We start from the raw sequence: 24,066 nt of genomic DNA on the forward strand, positions 1-24,066 counted from the left end.
AAAAACAATCCTTTATTATTTCTTATTTTTCTTTAGTGAGCTGAAGCATTCCTTATCATTAAAAAAGTCGCAAAAGAAACAAGGAGAATTGTCAAGTTCCAAAGAGAATTGCTGCTCTTTGCGTCCAAAAATGCACTTTCGCAAGACCAATTTAAGAGGTATTTGGACTATCTAAATTAATGTATGCTAAGAACTTTTCATGGTTGCAATCATTACTTGCAAGTTTAATACACTTGTCCTGATGAATGCTTGAGCTAAAATGTTGGCCTACATCCAAGAAATACCTTCCTGGATGGCATGTTAGTTTTCTTAAAAATGTCATTAATGAAAAGATTATGCTTCGTATAATAGCACGTTCCTTCTCTCCTCTTCTCCCTCTACTTCTCCAAATATTAAACACAGTATGTAGCTTATGTGAGCTCATTCCAGACTTGCCCGCCTTACTTTGCTAATCCACCTCAACCTGTGTTACTTGGGATCAGCGTCTTCTGATTTGAAAGTATAATTCAGTCTTCATCTCTTTCAGTCCTAGACATTTTGTGAACAAAGACTGGGGAGTAAGCTATGTTACATAGCTGTGTTAAGCATATGGACTCTTTTCTTCCAGGCATTGAGCCCAGACTATGAAATGTGTTTGGCTTTTAGTCCTAACTATACTAGCATCTAAGTACCTAAAGGATGAAATAACATGGCCATAATTCTTTCAGGCTCCACTTAACTACACAAATTTAATAAAATACACCTTACATGAGGCTGTAACTGGCCCAAATCATTTGCTACATCTTTTTGTTTATGATCTATACCTTATGTATCATGCATCTAATACAAATATGTTTATTATTATGACCCCCATGGGATAACTGGAACAATATTGGCAAAGAAACTCTTGTTCTGATCTTTCAACATAATATAAATTCCTAATTGTGTGGCACAACATGCTACATACTTGTCCGTTTTGCTCAAAATAGAAGAGTGATGTATTAATAAAATTCATTAATTTAAAAAAAAAGCAATGCCCTTTTTATTTGTTCTGTTTTAAATACATATGCTGAGCTGAATTGCAGCAGAAGAAACTAAGGGTAGGGGAAAGAGAATTGAAAAATAATAGACAAGAATTCCAAATGTCTTTTTCTCTGTGCATATGAAAGGAATTTTCCCATAGAAACACTTGCAGAGACCAAGAAGAGGTATTTAGGGTGTGTACTATGAATTTAAACCCTGCAAAAAATGTGTTACATTATCTCAGTAAGAGAGAAAATTAACTTTAGCTACATATGCAGTTTGTATTTGATTTCTAGTCTGTGTAGCATTGCAATAACTTCTTTAACCCTCCTCACATCAGGTTGATGGTTTTGGTTTTTGTTCATTCTAATCACTTGGTGACAACAGAGATGTCAATGTGACTCGATTTCACCTTGCTTGCATTAATTGCACCCTTTTGGAAAACCCAGTTTGCAGGACCTTCCAATTCTGTTTGTCACCGTTGTTTGAGCTTTAAATGGTACTAGGGCTTTTCCCCCCTCTGTGTGTATGTGTGTGTGTGTGTGTGTGTGTGTGTGTGTGTGTGTTTATATTAAGATTCCTTCATTTCTCCCTTTCTGTGCTGCTGTAGCCAAGCCAGACAGCCTATTGAGAAGCAGCAAACCATCTGTTAATGGATTTGAAGTTCTGAATTATACTTGAGTGTGTAGAGGCACTCGTGCTTAGCCAGAAACATTCATTTGAATTAAGCTATAAATGCTGTGTAAAAAGAGCCATACATTTAACGTAGGTTCATGAATAAATTTAAGAGAGGGCAACTGCACTCTAAACTTTTATTGCTTCAAAACCTAGTATTTTTGGTGTTCTGTGATCATTCAGAGCTTTTATAGTGGGATTGAAGCTTTAAACCTTGAACTAAGGGGAGATAATTTCTGTGTTAAACCATTTGCAGTAGAATTTCATTGCTGGATCTCTGATGGAACAGAAGCTCTCTGGGTTGTGGGGGGTTTTTTGTTGTTCCTCCACACATTTTTTTTTTAATTATCCTAAAAGATATTTAACCTGGACAAAAAGGGAAATCTTATTCATTATTGACTGTTCTGGCACAGAGCCAGGATGCCTAGTCCCATGCATTCTGATCATTTCCTTTAGTTGATATCTTGCCTTCTCTGGAATAATCTATTAATTTTTTATGGTAGGAGAGACAGCCCTGCATAGAGCTTGCATAAATAACCAAGTGGAGAAATTGATTCTTCTTCTCTCTTTGCCAGGAACAGACATTAATGTTAAAGGTAAGTTCTGAATCTTCACTGTCTAATCAAATCTGAGGATAATCCTGATTTCGCATTATAAAATAGTTGCATGCTAACATTAAGAAAAAATACAAGGAAACCTAACTGTACTTTACTTGATGGCATTGAGTCATTACTGAAACCAAGAATGTTAAAGTGGGGGTGGGGGATGGGGTGGGAGAAGGGCGGAGGAGAGGAGGAGGGGAGGGAGAATGGATTATAACCAAAGTCTATATAAGAGAAAAAAAAATCATCATTGTTAGAGATATTTGTGGTCGGATCTCCAAACTAATTTGGAAAATGATCTTCATACAGATCCTTTTTCCCCCTTTAAAATAGAGTTACAGTTATATAGCCCAAGCAAGTGTATGAAAGGAACCTTCTGGTACTGAGTGATATGTTGAAGAGTTATGCTGGAGAGAAAAACAGGATAGCTCGACTCTACCATTGAATAACTCCTACTTTTGCTGTTTTAAAACTTCCCTTGATTTCTAATCCAGACTATGCTGGCTGGACGCCTTTGCATGAAGCCTGTAACCATGGCAACACAGTGTGTGTCCAGGAAATTTTGCAACGTTGTCCAGAGGTAGATCTGCTCACTCAAGTGGACGGGGTGACTCCTTTGCATGATGCACTGTCAAACGGACATGTAGAAATTGGCAAGCTGCTACTCCAGCATGGGGGTGAGTGCATTTATGCTAAACTGGTTTTGCAAAATTATCCAATTTTTGATGAATCCCTCAGAAGTTGATAACACTTCCTTTTTAGCTTCCATAAAGAAGAATGCCTTTAAAAAATACAAAGAGAAAAAAGGTCTCCTTTTGAAAACAAGCACCATTTTGTCAAAATGGATAAAAGCCTTTTTTTTTTTTTTGGTATACATTCATTATATTGAAACCGTTGTTTAAACCAGTGTAGTAGAATACACTTGTGAATTGGGTGTATGGGGTTTAAAAATGGATTTATTTCAAGTCTAGTATGGTCTTTTGATGAAGTAGTCAATTCTGAAAGGTTCATTAATAAATAGATGTATATGTTTAGCTGTTATTCTATAGATTTGTTTAATGTCCCTGCATTTCTTCTATTTTGTTACTGACTTGACTAATTTTATTTTTAAGATTTATTTTCTTACAGTTCACTGAAGTGATTTTCAGTATTAATAACATTTTATTAGGTCAGCTAAATTGATAATTGAGTTAAAGGACTTTGTAATCGTGATAAATGCTGGTCGCTGGTTTTTGAGGGGATGAGAATGGGTGGATTATACCTTAACAAACCATTCTCTGTGCTGATTTATAATCTGTGCTCTCAGCAAGCCTCTGCCTTTTTAGTGACAAACTATTTGGTCTGAGCTGGATAACATAAATTTTAGATCAAAACATTAAAAACATGCATGGGGGGGTTATGGAACAAAGGGAAATAAATAGATATATATGTATTTCCTATTAATTTCATATCAGCCTGATTAAATTCAAGTGTGTGGCTTCTGATATTTTTGGTAGTTAAAATATTCATGTCTTTATGAAAATACTAAAGTATGCTGCATTTGGATGTCTTCTAACTATATCCAGCTTTAAAAAGGGCAAAACTAGCAGCCTAAGACTTCTGGTTATTTATAGTCTTCTCCTGCCCCCTAAAGGCTGCCCTGTGTGTCTATTGTGCTGACACCATCTTGCAATCAATACATTCCTGGACTCTTCTACATTCCCCTTGTACTTTGTGTTTACTGAATCTCAATGTACTGTCCCCCAGGTGTTTTATTTATCTACCAGATCTCGTATTTGACATGTCAAGCCAATACTTGCCCTCTCTCCAATTGGTTCAAGTGATGCAAGAGTTAGTGTACCAATGTGATAGAGTAAACTGAACTTTCCAATAGAGAATGGCATTACACTGACAGATGTGCATTTTTACACGGCCTTTAGTGAAGAATAGGAAATGGATGATCTTCTTGTCCTAAGGGAGAGATCTACTTGCAGTTGCATTCATCAAGGCCCTCTAGCTACTCTAGAGGTTGAATGCAGTCTTGTCTTTGCCTTTGTCACATTCTAGGTTTGGGCCTGTCAGAGAGTTTGACACCACCATGGCAGAAACTACATTACACACTCATTGTGGATTCATTCAGGTTTAATAGAAGTCAGATGGAGGCCTTTTTTAAAAATTTCTACGAGAACTTAGCTTACTGTCACCATTTTTTTTTTTTTTGGTTTGTTTTGGTACTTATTTTTTAATTGTTCATTCAGCACACCGTAAAGCAATGCAGTACTTCAAAAGACTGTTTGACCTTAAGCTAGCTAGACATTAATCTTATTTTATCAGTTATCGTGTTATTTTATGTAAAATATATATGTGTGTATATGTGTATAAATATACATATATGTGAAATTATGTTGAAGGGGAAATTATGTATTTTTAAAAGTAGGCCAATACATTAGCTAAAAACTTTTTTTCCTTCTAAAAACAATATTTTACATAAATGTAAATATTGCTAACAAATGACTAGGTCATGGATTTTGTATTATAGCTTTGCTACTACCTTCAAAAAGGGGGGAAAATCTTTTATAGCTCTTAGAACAGTTGTTTTCCTAATGTTGAAGTGCATAAAAATTAAACTTGGCACAGTCCATGAAACAGATCGGGTGCTTACCATTTGTTTACTGAAGTTTAACCAAATACAACATTGTTGATATTCTGCTGCTCTCATATTTCACCTGTGCTACCGACAATCCTATGGGGGAAAGGGATGTAGAGGGCTACAGTAACTTTCAAGCAAGAAGATATACAAGTCTGAATAGAGTAGATGGACTATAATTTGGGCAGTTAAGGGTTGTTTGGTTTTGGTTTTGGTTTTTGATCGGCTACACATATAGGGTAGACTGTGAAGGACATGCTACTTGCTGTTGAAGAATAGTCCCTCTACCCAGCATATTTTTTTCTAGACTTTTAATTCTGCCGCTTTTATTTCATTTCCTTACGGGTAGTAAGTTACCATGATGAGTATCCTGAATATTTCAAGATATTTAAACATATTTCTCACAGTATCAAATTAATAATCCAATTCAGCAAACTTGTTAAGCACATTTTTTTTAGTATGTTCAAGGCTCTGTGCTGGGTATTGAGGATAAAAAGGCAAAAAACAAAAATAGCTTCTTCCCTCAAGGGGCTTACATTCTGCTTGGAGGATACATGTATAAAAAGAGGGAAAATTAGAGCAAGAAAGAGCACTAACATTTGGTACTGTATTAGGGAGGAAATGAGGAAAGCCTTATAGAAATGATACCTCATTGAGTCAGGGAAAAAAACAAGGATTCAGAGAGATGAAAATGAGGAGGAAGAGATATTCTTGGTACAGGGAATGGCTTATGCAAATGAACAAAACTCACGTGGAATATCAAGTCCAGGTAATGAATAGGAATCTAGTCCAGTTGGAATATGTATGGAGTTTGTGAAAGGGAGTATTATGATATAAAGTCTGTAGAAGTGGAAGCTGAATTGTGTAAGTCACTGTGTGCCAGACTGAGTTTGTATTTTTATCTTTTGTGTATATGTTGGGGTGTGTGTGTGTGTGTGTGTGTGTGTGTGTGCGCGCGCACTCATGAAAACATTGTTCTCTGGAGAGATACATTTTTTTTAATCTTTTTAATCTTGAAGCAGCATCATTTTTTAACACCAATCTGTAAAATTTCAAAAAACCTTTTTTTTATTTGTACCTCATAGATCAGTTGTAAACTAATACAAATGGCCTTCTGTATTATCTTCAGATTAAGCAGTTGACTTGAATTTTTTTTTTCCTAATGTGCCTTGGTTAATTGTGTCCATGCAGATGAGGACCAAAGCTAGCTGTAAATGTTACTTAGTACTTTGCATCACTTTTCCAGGCTCGGTGCTTCTCCAGCAGAAGACTTCTAAAGGAAAACTGCCTTTGGATTATGTGCTAGCTCCCCAAATCAAGGAAGACCTTCTGGCTGCCCTACACATCAAAGGTTCCACTAAGGACCTTCACACACAAGCAGAGGAACATTTCTACCAGCAGCAGATTGAATTTGGCTCATTCTTACTCAGTAGAATGCTATTGAATTTTTGTTCAATATTCAACTTGTTTTCAAACTTCTCTGTTTTTAAGGAGTTAACTCATCTACATGAAAGGCTGTTTACTTCTCCTAGGACTTGCAAGGATGTCACCAGTCTCCATACAGACTGGATCATGGATCTCTATGCTAGAGATCTTGTGACCCTGAAGAAGCTCCCAAGTCTCCTTAAGGGGATCCCTGAGAACTTGGGAGTGTTTACGGGAGTTCACACACAGGCCTTACTGATAACACTAAAAACTATGCTAGAACAGTCAGAGACTTTTCATGGCACTACTTAATATTGATAGACTGTCTAAAATAGTTTAAATTCTGTGTTTATAGACGCAATCTTTGACTTGATTTGTTTTAGAAGTGCTTATTAGGTCATTCCTTTTTCAGAAAAAAAGTATTTTAACTGTGCTCTCCAAAAGAGAAATGCAAATTATTTACAAATTGACAAATTTTAAAAATTACATTGTATTTTTTAAAAGTGATTCTTGTGTGTACTAATGCTTATTAAAACCTAGTGAAATTATTTTCTCTCTCCCTTATGTATCTGAGAATCCTGGCAGATAGCAACGCAATTATATACACATAATCACTTAAAAGTGAACATAGTTGGGAAATGTTATTTTTATTCATCATACTAACCATCAGAACAGTTTCCATTTAATTCTGTGTTTTTCCTAAAATAACTATTTATAAAGTTTGCAGCATTAACTAGTGCTCCAGTCTAGTGGGAAGAGAATAAGCCGGAATTCATCTGTATCTGCTGCCTATGTACCTAAGGTATGTTACTGCTATAAGTAGCCAACGAAGTGGCAGTTCATAGAGTAAGTTGATCCTTTGTGTGCCCTGTGACAACACAGGCTAGAAGTGTGTCAATTGGAGATCCTTTCCTCATAGTGATTTGTGGTAAAGCTAAAAGTGAAAGCACGGCTGGTCACATCCACTGTTGGGAATGTTTTGTTTTTCTGTAGCTGGCACAGAGACATTAAGACTTCATTTAGCTTTCGTGAAGCTTACATGTATAATCTTACAGCAGTTAATCTGCACCCATTGATTTTTATCAGAGAAACAGATCTTTTCACAAGGTATAAATATTCAGTGATCAGTTACAGGGGTTACCATCTCAGATCATTGTCATCCCCTATAATAGTGGATCAGTTCTGGTTAAATTCTGTTCTTTTCATGATTTTCCTATGTTGTGTTTAAAAGTTTATGTTTACACATAAGCAGGTCTAGGGAATATCACATTTTAATATCTGGTAGACTGCATAGAGGAGATCTAGTGCAGTATAAAAGAGCAAACAACGTCCAGACAAGACATTGGGAAATCTGAACTCTAGTTGGTCTGTACCAGGACTGCACCTCTGCTGCTTCATCAGTAAAATGTTCAGTTTGTTCTAAATCACAACTTAAATTTGCTTATTTGTTTTTTCTCACTATGATCCTGCCTGATCTCTTTCCTCTCATTGAACACTACAAAGCAAACTAAACGAATGAAAACTGAATATGAAGAAGATAGTTTATCAAAGTAAGGGAAACAGGGCCAGGCAGAGGAGATAAATTTCTGAGTATAACACATGTCCTGTCTTCAGTAGTTCATTTAGACTGTCATTTTTTTCATTGTAATGGAAAAATAGTGGATTTTTCTACACTGAATCATCATGAAAATGTTTTCTTTTAGTTGCAGTGTTTATATTTTCTAAATGAATGTTGTACCTGTCAGCTTTCTCTTACCATGAATAAAGTATAAGATATGTACAGTGACACAGCTTGAATTAGATGCAAGGTAAAATTACCTTCCTGGCTTTCATTCTCATCTTTTTAAAATTGCTATATATTTTCTATGTGCATGTCACAGTGCTAGGTATTATTAGGATTTATGAAAACCTTTGAAAGAGGTGGCCCTGGCCAGTGAGAAGTTCATATTTTCATAATTTTTAAGTTTGGTGAAATTTCAGTTTTTCACCTGTTAATATGGTTTGACTTGTATAATGTTAACCATGCTATGAGAAACTTAATTCTCATATTTGTGTTTTAAAATGCATTATCTATCAACACAGGTTTTCAGTTCTAGAGGACTTGAAAAAAAGTTATGTACGTTGCCTAAAAAGAGACCTGAATTATGGCATTTATAGTAATAGTGTACTTAACTAAGACTCAGATTCTTTTAAATAAGCCCTCAAACCAGATACAAGTACATCTGGTTGCCAGTTATTAAGCCTGAAAGATTTTCTGATGTTCATTCGTAAGTATTAAAATATCCCTGAGAATTTTGAGTTATATGGCACTTCAGCATTGTTTTTCCTATTATTTAGTCTTATTTTTACTGGATATTCTAACAGATCATCCACATAGGAAGCTGGAATTTTTCAGTGAATCAGGTTCTTTTTTTTTTTTTTGGACTAGATCTGTGATTTCATCTATACAGAATATTCCCTATCTGAAAATTATCTCATGCATGCAGATTGGCAACTTATCTTTAACTTACAGTGTCATATTGCCTGTGACTCTGAGAGGTGATTTACCCATAGCCACATATTTAGCATTTGTCAGAGACAGAACCTGAAACCATGTCTTTCTGACTTTGGGTGCACTACTTGGCTTCTCAGTTGTCTTTGCATTGACTACAAAGGATAAAAGAGGACAAGAGCTTAAATGCACAGATAAATAGAAAAAAAAAATTGTTTTAAATTTGCCTTTCAGCGTTGTGCCTCAGAAACAAAGCCCTAATACTTGCAGCTTAAATAATGGTTTCCTAAATCTAAAGATCAAATGTTGAGAGAGTTCTAGTCTTGGAGGCAAATGACTTGCATTCCTGAATGACCTTCAACAAGTCTGTTTCTGGGCCTTATGAAAAATGGAGATAATAATTCACCCAAAGTAATTGTGAAGAAAACACATTGTAGCTATAAAATACTTGATAAATAAGAACCATTATTATTTGCAATTATCCTGATACCTTGTACCTTTTGTAAGAGAAAAAAAAAATTTCAGGCCTTTATGTGATGCATAAGACATGAAGTAATCCCCATTGTGGTTTCAGAAGCTCAACTTTTGTTCTCAATGTCATAGTTTTCTTCACTCAGGATTATCTTTCATAACACCAAATGTGGTGTGTGTATAAATCAGTCATTCCCAAGCCCCAGCTCACTCCCACCCAGGTTGACCAACCCAATGTGTTTCTAACATGCCCATGAAAGGTATGCCATTTTTGTTTACTGTAAAACCTAGAACACAGCTTCCTTCAGATGAACACCATCATATGCAGTAATCATCAGAATAGGGTGCAATCCATATGCATGCACACACCTTTCCAGTTAAGAGAGAGAGAGCTTGATGAGAGCCTGTCACTGTTTCACCTTAATCAGGAGGAAGGGGTCATTTTTGAGTGACACGAGGCACTCCTTCCCCCAGGCACTCTCCCACACCTCCTGCTGACATCTAGAGAGCAAGACTTAGAATGATAATTTGTTTTTATAACAAATATGGCTTGAATTAAATGGTCAGTGATGACATTGTTGGAGTTGGGTAGATGGTAGAAACCCAACAACTTTAAAATTGGTGACATAGGGTACTGAACTGTTCCTGATAATCAAATTGCAAGAAATGCCAAATTAGATTCTAAAAATTAAGGTGGAAGAATATACTTTGATATTTAATTGCCTTAACATAAGATGTTTCCATATATTAAAATATAATAGGTAACATCAGCTAGTTAGAAAGGGATTTTGGGTGTTGTTTTGTGTGATTTTAGGCACACAGTGGTTTTTTGAGGTACAGCATATCCCTTATATGGCAGGAGGATTCTGGTAAGAAAATTTTGCAAAATTTATAGTTCATGTGATCTTATATCATTTAGTAATTGCATGCTATATTCATCAATAAAGCTAGGAAGCCACATATTTTATATTGAGTACCCGCAACCTATGGGTGAGTGCGTACTAAGGTGAATTTAAGCATATCTTCAATACTCTTTTGCAGACACATTAATAAAATCATTGCCAGCTATATCTTTCAAGAACTCTGGGTACTAGAGAATCAGACACCGTTATAAGGGTATGTTTTAATGCTTTCATTCCTGGTAAATAACGTCTGAAGATTGAAAATTCACTTCAGCCACTGATTTATTTCTTCATATTTTAGCCTTTACATTCCTTCCAGTTTATGGAAGCTCCAGTTCATAGAGTCAGGCAAGTTCAGTTTCTTCACTTTAAATAATTTTAGGTAATTTGTTGGAGGAAAAATAGAACTATTTTTACTTGTTTTTTCAAAAGAAACACATAGCTTAATTTCCTAAATTTTATATTTTTTAAATTGCAAAATGAAGATTTTTTACAAGATATATTTTTTCTTTGAAATGCATAATGTGTGAGAATCCATGGTGTTACTTGTTACAAGTAGCTGATTCTGAAAATATCTTTGTGCTATTGAATATGTAGCATATTTGTACTGATTATCTTTTGTTTTCCCATTTTAGAAGAGCAAAATCAATTATTTGGTTATATGTTAGAAATCATTTGCCAAATCAAGAACTAAAAGACATTTAGTATTGCATCTAAACAAAGTGGGCTGTGATCTAAGATGTTATAGAAAGATAACCACTGAGATATTACTAATCTGCAACAATATAATATAGAACTTGAATCTATTTTTTAAATGGTTTCCACTCAAATAGAGTTATCACCAATGGTGGTTGAAGTCTTTCCCCAAATTTTTTCATCTTTTAATTGTGCTCTAAATATCTTCAATTTTTTTTTCCAGCCCCTCTGTTGGCATGAGCATATAAATAGAAAATCACAAGCTACTGTTAGGAAATGTTGTTTAAGATCCATCAAGGGAAAGCAAGAAAAAAAAATAACATGTTTTCTAGTTTCAGCAGGTGGGATCTGCCAACTGAGAATCTGGAATCCAGGTTTGAATATATTCTTATAAGAATGTCATTAATCTTTATGGTGGATGAACTGAAAAAGTCCCATTCCCTCCATCCACCTACCCTTACAATGAAGTAGATACTCCTTCTGAAAAAGATCATTAATCTTAAAGTGGTGAAACATAAAAAGAACTTAACTTGTCATAAGTGACATCTCAGAAGAACTCCAGGGTTAGGCCAGTGGTGTTTACTTCTTAACACTGAAGCATCTTTTCCTAAGGATGAAGATGGTTTGACTTAGAATGATCTCATGTCTGAGATCGCACCCCTCCCCACCATTTCATATTTAAACAGCTACTTATGTCATTCAACACAGGTTTTATTTAAAACAAAAAGATACATTTTCCTCATCCACATTATTTCCAGCCACAGAGATCCAGTACACTGTGCAGAAAGTTATTAATGGTGATATCTGACACTTAGGTAGCATTGTAAGGTCTGCAGAGACCTTTGTCGACATCATCTCATTGGATCCTCACAACAGCCCTGTGAGGTAGGTATTGCAGATATTCTCCCCATTTTAGAGACAAGGAAACTGAGGTTCAGAAAAGTAAAGTGATTTGCCTGTGCCCATATAGTTATTAGGTAGACACACATTAATTAAGAAGGGTTTCAAACCCTTTTGGCTCCAAGTTCATCATTTCTTCTATTCCATCACACCTCCTCTTATGATTTTAAGTTGATAAATTAAACGACTTTTGTGCCTGAACAGTTTTGCAATCTCAAAATTAGCAGGATTAACAGAAGAAAACATGCCATTTTTAAAACAGCAGTTAGGAGTCATTGGAGGCTGGGAAGAATCAATGTGGAGGCTTCTGGGAGATTCCACGTGCATTGATTGAGAAGATTTTACAGGTGTAGGCATATTGGCGAAGAAGAGGCAAAGGCACTGATTTGCATGAAGTGGTCAGTTATTTTGGTGGGCTAGAAGAGGGAGGTTAAGAATATGGGGGTGGGAGATGAAGTTATGAAAAAAAAGTCATTGAATTGGCTTGTCTCACTGGGAGAGGTAGGGAAGGCGATGTATACAAATTTAAAAACAAATATCAACAAGTGATTGAAGTAAAACCAACTGAATTGGTGTCTTAATAGTTTCCTGTTTTTAAAAATTGACTCCTTTTCTCAAACAGTCTCTCTTGCCATAGTAACTAGGCTCCTAAATGGTTGTTCGTCTCAATTTGGCGCCACAACCTTATCATAAACTATTATTATTCCTCGAAGATTGGTAGTTTTTTAATGGGTTCTGAAAGCATCATCTTATTCATATGCCAAGCAGTATCTTCTCCCTATAGATGTTCTATGCCCTTTCTCTGAGAGTGTCTATTCCCTCTGTTTACTGACATGGTCATCCTATCCTTCTGAGCAGATCTTTCCCCCTGAGGTGAGGGTATCCTGTCTAACCTGTGAAAGATTGAATTCTTTCATATAGATACCATGTGGATTGATGATAACCTATCTGTTCTATCAACCCCTTCTGATTTTAGGAGTGTTCATGGGACATGAAGAATTATTTGTTCCCTGATGGGTCTTTTCAGATTCAACACAAAAAAGCAGGGAGGAACTGATAAGATTAAATGATGGCTACATGTACCAGACTCTACCTTAGATGCATTTGCAGGGAGTTCAGTACTGTTATTAAATTAAGAATTTTCTTTCATTTCTCTTCACAGATGTAGAAAAACCCCACTTTATAATGTAGGTTTTCTACTCCACTGTATTGATACCAGATTAAGCAGCCAGACTTTTGTGAGGGAATTCTGTAGGGAGTCTGGCCATGGTAGGAAAAAAAAAAAACAACCTCTGATTTTCACAGTTTTGTCAGAGGCTGCTACCTTATACCTCCCTCTGTGAGAACCAGGAAAATGGCTTTTTCAGAGGTGCCTTTTAGACAGAGTATGATTCCAACTACAATCATTTTACTTTGTAAACATTTTCATCTTTTATTATCTGCTGACAGAATTTAAAAAAAAAAAACCCTTAACCAGCAACAGGAGTCATGAGTTAAAACATCTAATCACCCAAAATATCCAGGGTCAAAGAGATTAATTAGAAACACAACTCCATTGGGTAACCATTTAGTAGCTAGGCTACCCACCTGGTAACTTACATGTAAAAGAGAGTATTGAGTAAATTTGCTTTGGTGGGATTATACTCTAGCAAGCAACTGTTAGGTCCCTGACATGTAGCTAAAAAATAAACACAAACTTTTTTTCCTAGTGTGATAGATAGGCACTGTGCTAAGCACTGGGATGTCTGTCTACTTGCCAAATTGCTTGGCTGCCATTGCAGGGCTGTGGCTGACTGGCTATGCTACTGCAAAGGAGAGTGAACCAGACAGGCTGTCAATCAATGTGTTTGTTGCATTTTTCATGGAATGTTAGGAGTGTTATACACAAGAAAATAAAATAATTGCTGTTAGCTCATATTGCTGGATCAATTAACAAACGTTGATTAAGAGGCCTACTATGTGCCTGGCACTGGTGGGGTGTGAGAGTGCAGAAATAGAAAAAGAGTTCGACCAAAATGAAATGACCTCTGCCCTCAAGGACTTTATCGTCTAGTAAGAGAGAGAACGTGTACACATACAGGGCGCTGATAGTCTTAGTACTAAGACTATTGGGATGCCCTGTCTAAGTAGCCATAAAATTAGTACAAAATTATTTTGATAGGAAGGCACTCTGTCTGGGTATATTTTTGGAAATTGTGTCACCAGTAAAAGAAAAGGCCAGGGTGGAAAAAAAAATCTGCCACATCCTTAGAAGCACTAAATCCCTCACCACTGAGCCCTGCGAAGTGAAATACAGTATGTTGATTTATGTCCTGTGTGGGCCTATCTGTATATTTTTATGCTTTCCCATTCATAGTTCACAACTGGGCCATTGCCTCAGCTCCTCAAATATTCTGCCCATTCCCAACAGAACTTAGTGCTTTTCAGGCTTGTAGGTTTAGGCCTTCCTATATAGTTTCTCTTATTCACCAGTCAGTCCCCTTGCATCCATGGGCTATAATGCCCGAGAGCTGCAAGCTAGGGAACTTCTGAATGTCCTCCCTAGAGCACACTTTTGTTTTGTTTTCCTGCCCTCTATCTCTCTTCTGCAAGCTGCTCTCCATGCCTGGCTTTCTCTGCACCTCTTAGAATCCTTCAAAGCTCTTCTCAAGCACCACCTGCTACATGAAACCTTTTCTGCTTCCCCATCCTTGGCTGCAAGGACCTTCCCCCCATCCCCACCAGATTGCTGTTGTGGCCTTTGGCTAGACTATAAACTTTAGGTGGGCAAGGACTGTTTATTCGTATCTTTGTATCCCCGGTGCCTACCACTTAATAATTGCTTGTTGATTAATTTCCCAATAGAGAAGAATGGTTGATTGAATTGAACTGAACAACTGTGAAATTTGGTTGCCTTAACATTTGGGGGGAAAAATAGTGGACACACACCATTTCTTCTAGCTCTTTGGAAATGAAAAGACATATAGAAATAAGTACCCTAAATATCCTTAGCATAGCCCCCCGATAAAGCCAGTATATCGATTCTTTCCAAGGTGGGAAGGTGGGAAAAACTGAACCGAGTTCTACCAATTAAGGTATGTAATGGTTTCAGTTTGAGCAGCACAACACTGATCTACATCTCAAACTACATTATTTTTTAATTTCTTGCAAACATTTCACATAGTTATCCATAAAATAAATATAGCATTTGCATTGGCTTGCTGAGGGAGGCTTTCAGTTAAGCCTCAGGATTTCAGGGGAGGTCAATGGGGTTATAGGAACTGAGGCACAAGATCCGGGTTTGCTTTCAAAAGGCTTTTTTAAAGTGTACTTTCCCCCCCTACACCTGTGTTGTTTTTAACCCAGGGAAGTATTGTTTTCTTGCAATTCATTTGTATCAGCCACCACAGGAAGGAGAATTAGAATTTAAAATAGTGAAGAGCTATCATGATTACCAACAAGAAAAATGTGACTTTATTTCACAAAAAAACAACTAAAAATACAGGAAAAGCTATGTAGAACCTAGGAATGGTGGGCATTCAAATCAAATTAAAGATGAGTGTTCTGCATACAATGTACACTTATGATTGTCTTGCAATACATATTCTGCTCTCCAGGATTAAAAAAAATAAACAATAAGACTAATATGCTGGGACTTGGGACTTTGACAGGAACTATAATTCATGATATTTCTGTCCATGCATTTCTACAGTGCTGCTTTTGTTCAGTTATGACTAACCCTTTGTGACCCTGTTTGGGACTTTCTTGACAAAGATACTGGAGTAGCTTACCATTTTCTTCTCCAGCCCATTTGACAGATGAGTAAACTGAGACAAACAGGGTTAAATGACTTGTTCAGCATTACACAGCTAATGTCTGAAACTAGATTTTTACTCAGGAAAGATGAGTCTTCCTGACTCCAGCCTGTCACTCTATCCATTTTGCCACCTAGCTGGCCATAGTGTTGCTACTTTGGTGCTAAAGCCCAGGACAGTATTAAGCATACAAAAGGAACAAGGCCCTGTTGAATAAGTTGGGGAGTCTTTATTACAGAAGGGAGTGGGGTCATCCACTCTAAAGAAAGTAAATTTGGATACAGAAAGCAAGAGATTGAGTGTTTGTGTTCACATATGTGACAGAACTCATCACCAAGTCCTCTCCACTTAAGACACTGAGTATAAAGGATAAAAGTATAAAGGACTTGCTTGAAATACTTTGGAAGTGCCAAATGAATGGAAAGCCCTCGGTGTAAATCATAAAGTAAATGAGAAAAAGCTTAGAAGGGAACACCCTAAATAAGTCTGGTGTTCTACTAGAACTACCAAATAATCTCTCTGCTAATATTATGTCCCACTTACTGATTAAAACAAAAAAAAAATACTCAGTTGATGTCAATGTTAATATGACATGAAAACTTTCAAGACTTGATTTTTAAGTGTATTCTCTGTGCTGACACATTGAGATAATTCAGAATCCTCTTACATCAAATCTACCTAAATTCCCTAGAATCATACTAAACATGTATAAATATAAATGTTTCTCCTTTGAGGGATAATTGATTTATTTATTTTTTTAGTCTGGACCTGAGATTTCATTGGTGTCGACAAGGCCCATGAGGAAATTTCCTCCACCAATGAAGGTTTGCAATGTCTAAGCCTTTTAAGGTTTGCCAGAGGCACAGAAACAGTCAGTCATGGGTTAGAGGCAGAATTTGAATCCAGTTTTCCTATTCAACTTTTCTCTCTCCTACCTGAAGGGTGATAATACCAGTTTGTGAAATATGTCCAAGCATAGTTGAAGGATTTTTACCGAATTTACTCTGTATCAAATATTGAGACACAGTCAATTAGTGCCATGACTTTGGCGATCCTCTTTCTAAATCAGGGCAAGAGGTTCACATCCAATGTCCATCTGCTGAGAACAGGCATGTTTAAGCACTTATGTCACAGCTGACGTTCCAAGAGCTCTTCGGACTGATATCTATCTCACAGCTCTGAAGAAACAAGATGTGGCCTCACGAGGGGATTTTTGAAAAGAAATGGCTCAGTCCCCTGCTGTTAGACAATAAGTAGGTTTCCTCCAACTTTTATTTCCAGGCCATGTCTGTAGCATAATATCAACCCCCTTCTGGATTGTTGGTATGCTAAGAGAGGGAGCATTCGCAGAGGAGAGGGGACAATCTTTGAAGTCAGAAGTCCTAAGTTTTCGACCCAACTATGGGACTTTAAGCCAGTCTTAGAGCTAAGCCTGGGTTTCCTTATCTGCAAAATGAGAGCAATACTTACACTACCTACCTTAGAGAATGTTTGGGAGCCCTTGACATCCTAAAGTGCTACATAAATGCTATTATCATGCAAAGGGATAGTTCAAGGTTATCATTCCTCTACCTGCCTGCCACTCCAGAGCTTCACTGGAATCTCTCTTGGAGAGATCTATTGGAATCTCTGCTCCTAAAGAATAAAGTTTTGAAAAAAGAAATCCTTCCTAGGCATCAGAAAAATCTTTTTGGATGATCAAACAAAGCCTGTAACAATAATAATAATAACTAGCATTTATATAGTCCTCTAGGCTTGCAGAGTACTTTATACATGTTCTCTCATTTCATTCTCCTAACAGCCCTTTAATGTAGGTGCTATTATTATCCCCATTTTTATAGATAAGTGACTTCTTGCCCAGGGTCACATAGCTAGTTGATGTTTAAGGCAGGAACTGATATCGGGTCTTCCTGACTCCAATTCTAAGACTATCTACTATTCCGCTTAAAGTGTCGCTCTAAGCAATGGTATGCAATCCAGGAAAAGAGACAGACAGGAGGACCATGACTGTACTGATTATACTTGGAAATAATCATTCTCTTTTGTGTTTTAATGCAGTAAATGTGTAGTAAACATCTGAAATTGGGTACAGTGGAAGAACAGGAATTTGCACTTAGATTAATGGTTAATATTCCATAGGGCACATCTTGAGCTTTGCAGAATATCAGGCTTACTGATCATCTAAGGTCTGCAGACAACACCGGAATGGAACATACATTTTACAAAAGATCTAACTGAAAGTTATTTCAAACAAACAATAGGTCCCCATCAATAAAGTTTCAAGAGTAACAACTTCATTCATGGTATATTGTTCCTTAACAACAAATAGTAACACTATGGGGATGTGTGCATTCCCAATTGTTCAAGATAAACTGGATGAGCTAAAAGAAGCACATTGAGGTCAAAGCCTTTTGGCAAAAAGGGAATTTGATTGGCATCTTTCAAGCATATTATATAAACAAAGGATCAAAATAGTTCTATCATAAGAAACAGTATTTGTCAATATATCAGTAACATAAAAATATTTTTAATCAGCTTCCATGAGATAAGTGCATTTTTAAGGAATATTCCTATAGACGGAAATATAGACATTTCTCCCACTCCAACATTTTTCCAACTTGTCTCTCTTTAACTCACTCTAACATAATCCCTACCCAAGTCTATTATTAGAATGGTAGAAAACATTCTTTGTAACAATTCCAACCAAAGCTTGATCCCCTATCAAGTCAGAAAAGTGAGAATTTCTCTCCAGATGATTTCTCTCTAGAGGTGAATTCTCTACTTGACACAGAGGGAATTAAGTACAAAACTGCTGTGTAGAGTCTTGCAAATGGCAACTGAAAGTGTTCATTCTGCTGGGATTAGTGAACATTGTTCAAAGATAAACCATTTTTCCTCCCTAAATGAGCAGTCTAATTTACAAAACTGATTTTCATGCAGGGGCACCAAATCGATATTAGTAAAAATTACCATTTCACAAATGAAATAAATGAAATGTTGCCATATCACTCACCAAACTTCCTCTAAATTAAAATTCATATCAATAGCTGAAAACATCATACACAATGAAGCACTTTATATGATGTAATAAAAAAAGCAAAACCTTTTTTCTATGAAAACTTCTTTAGGGGAAGGGGTGCAGGGTTCATCACCTTCAGGGTGGTTTACTGCAAGCATAGACCTTCACTCTTTAAACACAAATCAACTTGTCTATAACTTCTAGTTTTAGCAAGCTCTCTGGAGAAGTTAAGTCATTTGCCCAGGTGAACACAACTATTATGTGACAGAACCAGATCTTGAACCCAAGGGGTTCTTCCTGATTCCAAGGCTGGCTCTATCCATCATCTTCACACTGCCTCTTGAGAACAATTATGTATTAAAATTCCTTATTCAGACAAAAGGCATTCATAACCTGATACCAAAAGCCATGATGGATTCAGATTGCTAATGCTATTAGTAATAACTGTACTGGCTTTGCTAATCTGCTAATTCAGTACAAATTAAAATATTATAGTATAATAATGTGTACTATACAAAAAGTCATATGCAATCACTTAGAAACCTGGCAGTATTTAATTTTAGACCTATCTAGGTTTTAAAGTCCTTAAATGGAATGATGTACAAGGAATGGGACTTCTGTTCCTCGTGGACCTCAAGAGCTGATAGTTCTCTTGAAGGCTGAAAGTACCTTCATTCATTCATTTAGAAGCAGTCCTAAATTAATTTGCACCCAAAGTGAACAGGGTCCAAATCATAAAATCTGTGATAAACGTCACCCCAGGTTGTGGGGCTGGTTGGTTGTTTTTCTCCCCTGCTGAAATGAGAAAAACTGTAATGGATAACATATTGGATAAAAAAAATAGTGAAAACCAAACAAACCACAATTCACCTCTAAGAATAAGATTGAGATTTACATTTTTATAGATTTAATCGGACACAGCTGAGTATTTAATCTGATATTCTAGCCTGTTCACTAACCATCAGAAGTATCTCTCCCCAAGTAAGTAAATTTTTTTTTTTTGCATTGGCTTTTTTAACATGTAATAGTTTATCCACAGCTAGCAAGGGTTTCACATAACTGAAGCCAAACTTGAAACCCTTATCAAACTGGTTCTGTACAACGGAAGTATATTTTCAATGACATATGCCTTTGTACAATATTTACAGATTCTCTCCATCATGATAAAAAAAAAGACAAAAATAAATAAAAACATAAAGGAAGGAAATGTTGCTGAGGCTGGGGGCTTTTTTTTTTCTTTTATCTTTCTCAAACAGATGCTGCTGGTCTCCTCAGTGCGTGAAGCTGGCTAGCCAAGATTGTTTTTCTTCCTTTTACATGGGCTATGACTGGGATCTTGTTTCAGTTCTTGGTACTGCACCTGTTTAAACAGAGAGTTCAGAGAAAGACTGGTCAGGTGGCCACTTACTGGCAAAAGACTGAGAAGCAAAGGAATGAGAGAGTATGCCTGGGGGAGGGAGGAGGGGTGTTCTCTTGATGCAAGCTGCATGGGATCTGCAGCTGGGCTGCAGAAACAATGGAGTGATAGAGCTGGAATCAAAAAAGAAAACAGCATTAGGAAAATCCTGCCAGGAAATACATGAGTGCACTCATGTAAACTTTGGTGATGGGCTAGGGTCTTTTTCTCTTCACCACAAGATACTACATTGGGAGGGGAAAAAAACCCAACAAATCACCACATGCAACAGTACTCAAAAAAGCCTTGCATGTTAATTCTTTGCGACCTCATGGGGGTTTTTTGTTTGTTTGTTTCTGAATTCATTTTTAAGCGCAGGCTCAACTTACGTTCTAGTGTCTGTGAAACTAAACCAAATGGTTCCAATGAATCAATCAGTCTAGATAAAGAAATAAAGTCATTTCTTCAGCTTGGCCTATGTAGGAGCATTGCAGATCCCATGAAGATAATGAGAAAGTCACACTCTCATCAATAGGAGGAACCCTTTCTTTCCTTGTGATAAGAGGCTCTAAAAAACAGCCATTCTTCCTTCACACATGAATTGTTTTAGGGCTGGAAGTCCATTTATAATGATCTGGCCCAACTCACTCTTTACTGATGAAAAGACTGAAGCTCTGAGGACCTGAAAGGCTTTGCCCACAGCCACACAGCAAGTTAGTGGCAAAGCTAGGACTCCCAGCTCTGTCTCCTGACTATTCCAATCAGTGCTTCTTCCTTTATACCACTCGTCCTCCCTACTTGTAAAGAAAACAAAAATCCTTTGCTCATCCCCTCAAAATAGCTCCACTCACAAGCTTGATTCTTCAAGTCCCTCAATTCTTGTCCAAAGATTGAGGGGAATGTTTCTCCATTAAATGTCTGCTAGTTTATTTTGTTTTCATAATCTAATATTCCTATTTCCTCCCTACAGGTGGTGGTAGCCCCAGGCAGCAGCATACCCCTCAACTAACTCCAGCTGAACATCATTTGGGGGTTGTTCCCAATCCTCCCCTCGAGTTGGCTAGACAATCCCCTCTTGTGAATACCCATTCGCCAAACATTTTTCTTGTGACCAGGTAAGCTGGAACTTTCTCATGGGCAAAATCCAAGTGAGGACTCATTTCTGAATGAAATAGAAAGCACTAAAGGTCTGGATTTCAACATGAATGGGACAGAGAATCCAGTACTCAAGACCTAATGTCACATTGTATCATAAAACCAAAGACAGTAGTAGAACCCTGCAAAAAATTTACAATAACACACCTCTACAGAACAACATATCAAAGTTTAACGAGTAATAACATCAAAGCGTTTCAAAAGCCTACTCACTACTTGTACATCAGAAGGAACTCGGGAAAGGAAGTCAAGTAGCTCATTGTTATCAATCGCATATGGACTCCGAAGCTTCTTTGTAAATTTATTGATGCCTGGAAAAGTGATGGTTGAAACATTATTAAAATTTCTGTATTTTTTACTCCCCTCTAATTATTGAAAGCACATTTCTGGCCAGTATTTGACAAATATTTGTTGTTGGATTTTTTTTCTCAAATCAACAAGAATTGATCAAGTTCCAGGCATTGTACTAAGTGTTTGGGATGCAAAGTAGAGCAAAAATCAATCCCTGCTCTTGACAAGTTGACAGTCTGATGTATCTCGTGATTTACATGCCTGACAGTGATTCGACGATGTATCTTGTAATATAACCATTTACCTAGAGGGCTACCCTTTCCCCCTGGCCTACTGTTATAACCATTTGGGCTACTTATGCACCCCACTTGGTAGGAATAAAAGGGTAGCTCTTCTCTCGTACACCACAACTCTGGGAAGTCATTTTATAAATTAAAACAGGAGTTCTCAAAAGAAAATGCATGCATTGTTAGTTTAGAGTTTGGGGTTTTTAACCACAAAAACAAAGTTCAAAAGTTTGATTGCAGCTGTAATCTGTGTTGGAAAGGGATCTAACGGTATTTGGGACTATACACTTTGGGTGCTTTAGCTGAAATAAACAATAATGGCCTGAGATGACTAGCATTTCCAGTTTCTTAACTAAGGATTCAGGAGGTAAAACATGAGTAGACCCTCATGAAATAATTGGCTTCAGTCTCTATTTCCTTATATGAGGTGTGGCCTGAATAGTTCTCAAATCTCTGATTAATATTTCAGCAACAGAGGGCACTTTTCAACAACACTGAGGGCAACAAAAACAAATGAAATTCTTTTTCTGTTTAATTGGATGAAACAACAGGCCCAAACGCCCGCCCTGAAAATGACTTCTAAGTCACTTTGAGAGGCCACTAAAGGTTACTTAACTAGATTCCACTAATGTGTGCCATAGAATACAGACATGCTTTTTTGTTCTGTGGAATTTTTTTTACCCTAAGACTGCTTTGCTAAGCCAGGGACAAGTCTGACCCTACCTGCCCAAAGGTGACACTCATTCCTAATTCCTTCAGTAAAACAGCATCTGTTTTAAATATCATAGAAATGAACGAAAGAGATGGACACTCTGTAAATTCAGTAAACATTCAATAAATACAGTGGGATTGTTCCTGTTCCTCCTTCCCTCTTGTGGTAAAAACAATGCCATAGCTTAGAGTTTCTTTAAATTGTAGGATTCCAGAAAACACCCCAAGTTTTGTTTGTTTTTTAGGGGTCAAAGGCAATGAATGGCGTTTGAGACACTGGGGTCTGCATTAGGTATGACAAGGAAGCCTCTTCAAACTTGAAAAGACTTGAGTTTGGAGACAGAATATCCCTAATGCCCCTGATCATTTTATCCAAGTAGATTGTCATAAAGCTCTTTCAATACAAAAGAAAATACTAAAAAGCTGCTCTTACATTTTGCCTCTGCTCTTTCTTCCTTTTGACAGCCAGATGCTTTTTGGAAGTTCATGACCCATTTTGGTGCCTTGTTTCATATTAGAAACAAGGAGGGGGAGGGTACAATTCTCCTTCAATATGGTTTCTTTCCCTTTTCCTAACTGATTTATATATAGGCAAAGGAAAAGGATTATTTGAAATCATTAACTTGGTGGGTTTATATGGTAGTAGTCCTTGGAGGCTGAAAATTGAGTTTTCCAAACCATGAATTTTGTCAGGAAAGAAAAAAAAAAGTTAGCTCCAGACAGCACTGACACAGGCAGCCTCCCAAATAGAGGGTCTGAGCTCAGGAACGTGAGGAAGGGGCACTTAACACAGCATCTGGCACCTAGTAGGTGCTTAATAAATGAGCATTGACCAACAATAACTGCATGAACAAGACAGGACTGAAATACTGTCTTGAAAACAGGTGTGAGGTAGACATTCAGATTTAGTAGTAACAAAACAGATTTCTTGTTCCTCATCTGTGAAATACTGCGTGTTCTTTTCCATAAGCCTAAAGGTGACCTCTTAGACAGCCTCCCATGTACGTACGCATTCATGTTTACATACACTATCAGATGATAAAGTATCATAGGGGGGAAAAAGCATATTGTCCTAAATGCACCATATAGATTGAAATGCCTCTGTTTGTGTATAAGTGGTGAAAATAAATCAGAATAATATCTAGACAAAGCTACATTTTGATATATGAAGAATCTGCACAGCCCCATGTTTATAGTATGATGAAGGCTACAATGCCATGCAAGAAAAATGCATTTTGCAGGTAGGCCTAAATCTTTACACTGTTGTGATTTTTAACTGACCTGTCTCTTTCCATCATGGAGCAGCTTCATGACCATAAATATAGAGAACTACTGACAATATAACTCATCCCTTAAAAACAGTTTGTTCTAAGTAGCTCAGACAGTTTTGCTTTGTCTTGTTTTGTTTTTTAAAAAAAGGCTTTACTTACCCCAGACAAGGACAATGTATCTCAGTGGAATGAAATACAGGATGATTGTGAACACACAGAGGGCAGCAATTGCCAGCCAGCTTAAGAATGGGACAGTCCAGTTGAATGTACTGAATGAAAAATTAACATGTCAGTAGTCATATCACTTTGTACTTTTAACCAAAGATGAAGCAAGTAATGATTAGATGTCATA

General features: G+C 36.9%; 2 protein-coding genes across 15 annotated transcripts in view; one reads left to right on the top strand and one right to left on the bottom strand.

Annotated features, from left to right (window-relative positions):
- The window catches only part of SLF1 (SMC5-SMC6 complex localization factor 1), a 116,215-nt gene extending 94,563 nt beyond the window's left edge, over positions 1-21,652 (top strand). For 8 of the 9 annotated variants that reach the window (XM_069085107.1, XM_069085109.1, XM_069085106.1 and 5 more), the window contains 4 exons: positions 37-158; positions 2,181-2,273; positions 2,774-2,956; positions 6,152-8,116. In XM_069085107.1, the coding sequence (XP_068941208.1) occupies positions 37-158; positions 2,181-2,273; positions 2,774-2,956; positions 6,152-6,642 (889 nt within the window). In that variant the 3' untranslated portion in view covers positions 6,643-8,116. Of the gene's footprint in view, positions 1-36; positions 159-2,180; positions 2,274-2,773; positions 2,957-6,151; positions 8,117-20,969 lie in introns of those variants that run through there. The other variant, XM_069085111.1, reaches the window with a different exon arrangement.
- The window catches only part of MCTP1 (multiple C2 and transmembrane domain containing 1), a 495,837-nt gene continuing 483,351 nt past the window's right edge, over positions 11,581-24,066 (bottom strand). For all 6 annotated transcript variants that reach the window (XM_069085117.1, XM_069085113.1, XM_069085116.1 and 3 more), the window contains 3 exons: positions 23,874-23,983; positions 21,368-21,465; positions 11,581-19,963 (listed from right to left, as the gene is read on the bottom strand). In XM_069085117.1, the coding sequence (XP_068941218.1) occupies positions 19,892-19,963; positions 21,368-21,465; positions 23,874-23,983 (280 nt within the window). In that variant the 3' untranslated portion in view covers positions 11,581-19,891. The remainder of the gene's footprint in view (positions 19,964-21,367; positions 21,466-23,873; positions 23,984-24,066) is intronic.

The sequence above is a fragment of the Petaurus breviceps genome, unplaced genomic scaffold, assembly GCF_028583685.1.
Source record: "Petaurus breviceps papuanus isolate PSGF00001 unplaced genomic scaffold, PetGlider_PUasm1.0 175, whole genome shotgun sequence".
In the NCBI taxonomy this organism is placed as follows: Eukaryota; Metazoa; Chordata; class Mammalia; order Diprotodontia; family Petauridae; genus Petaurus; species Petaurus breviceps.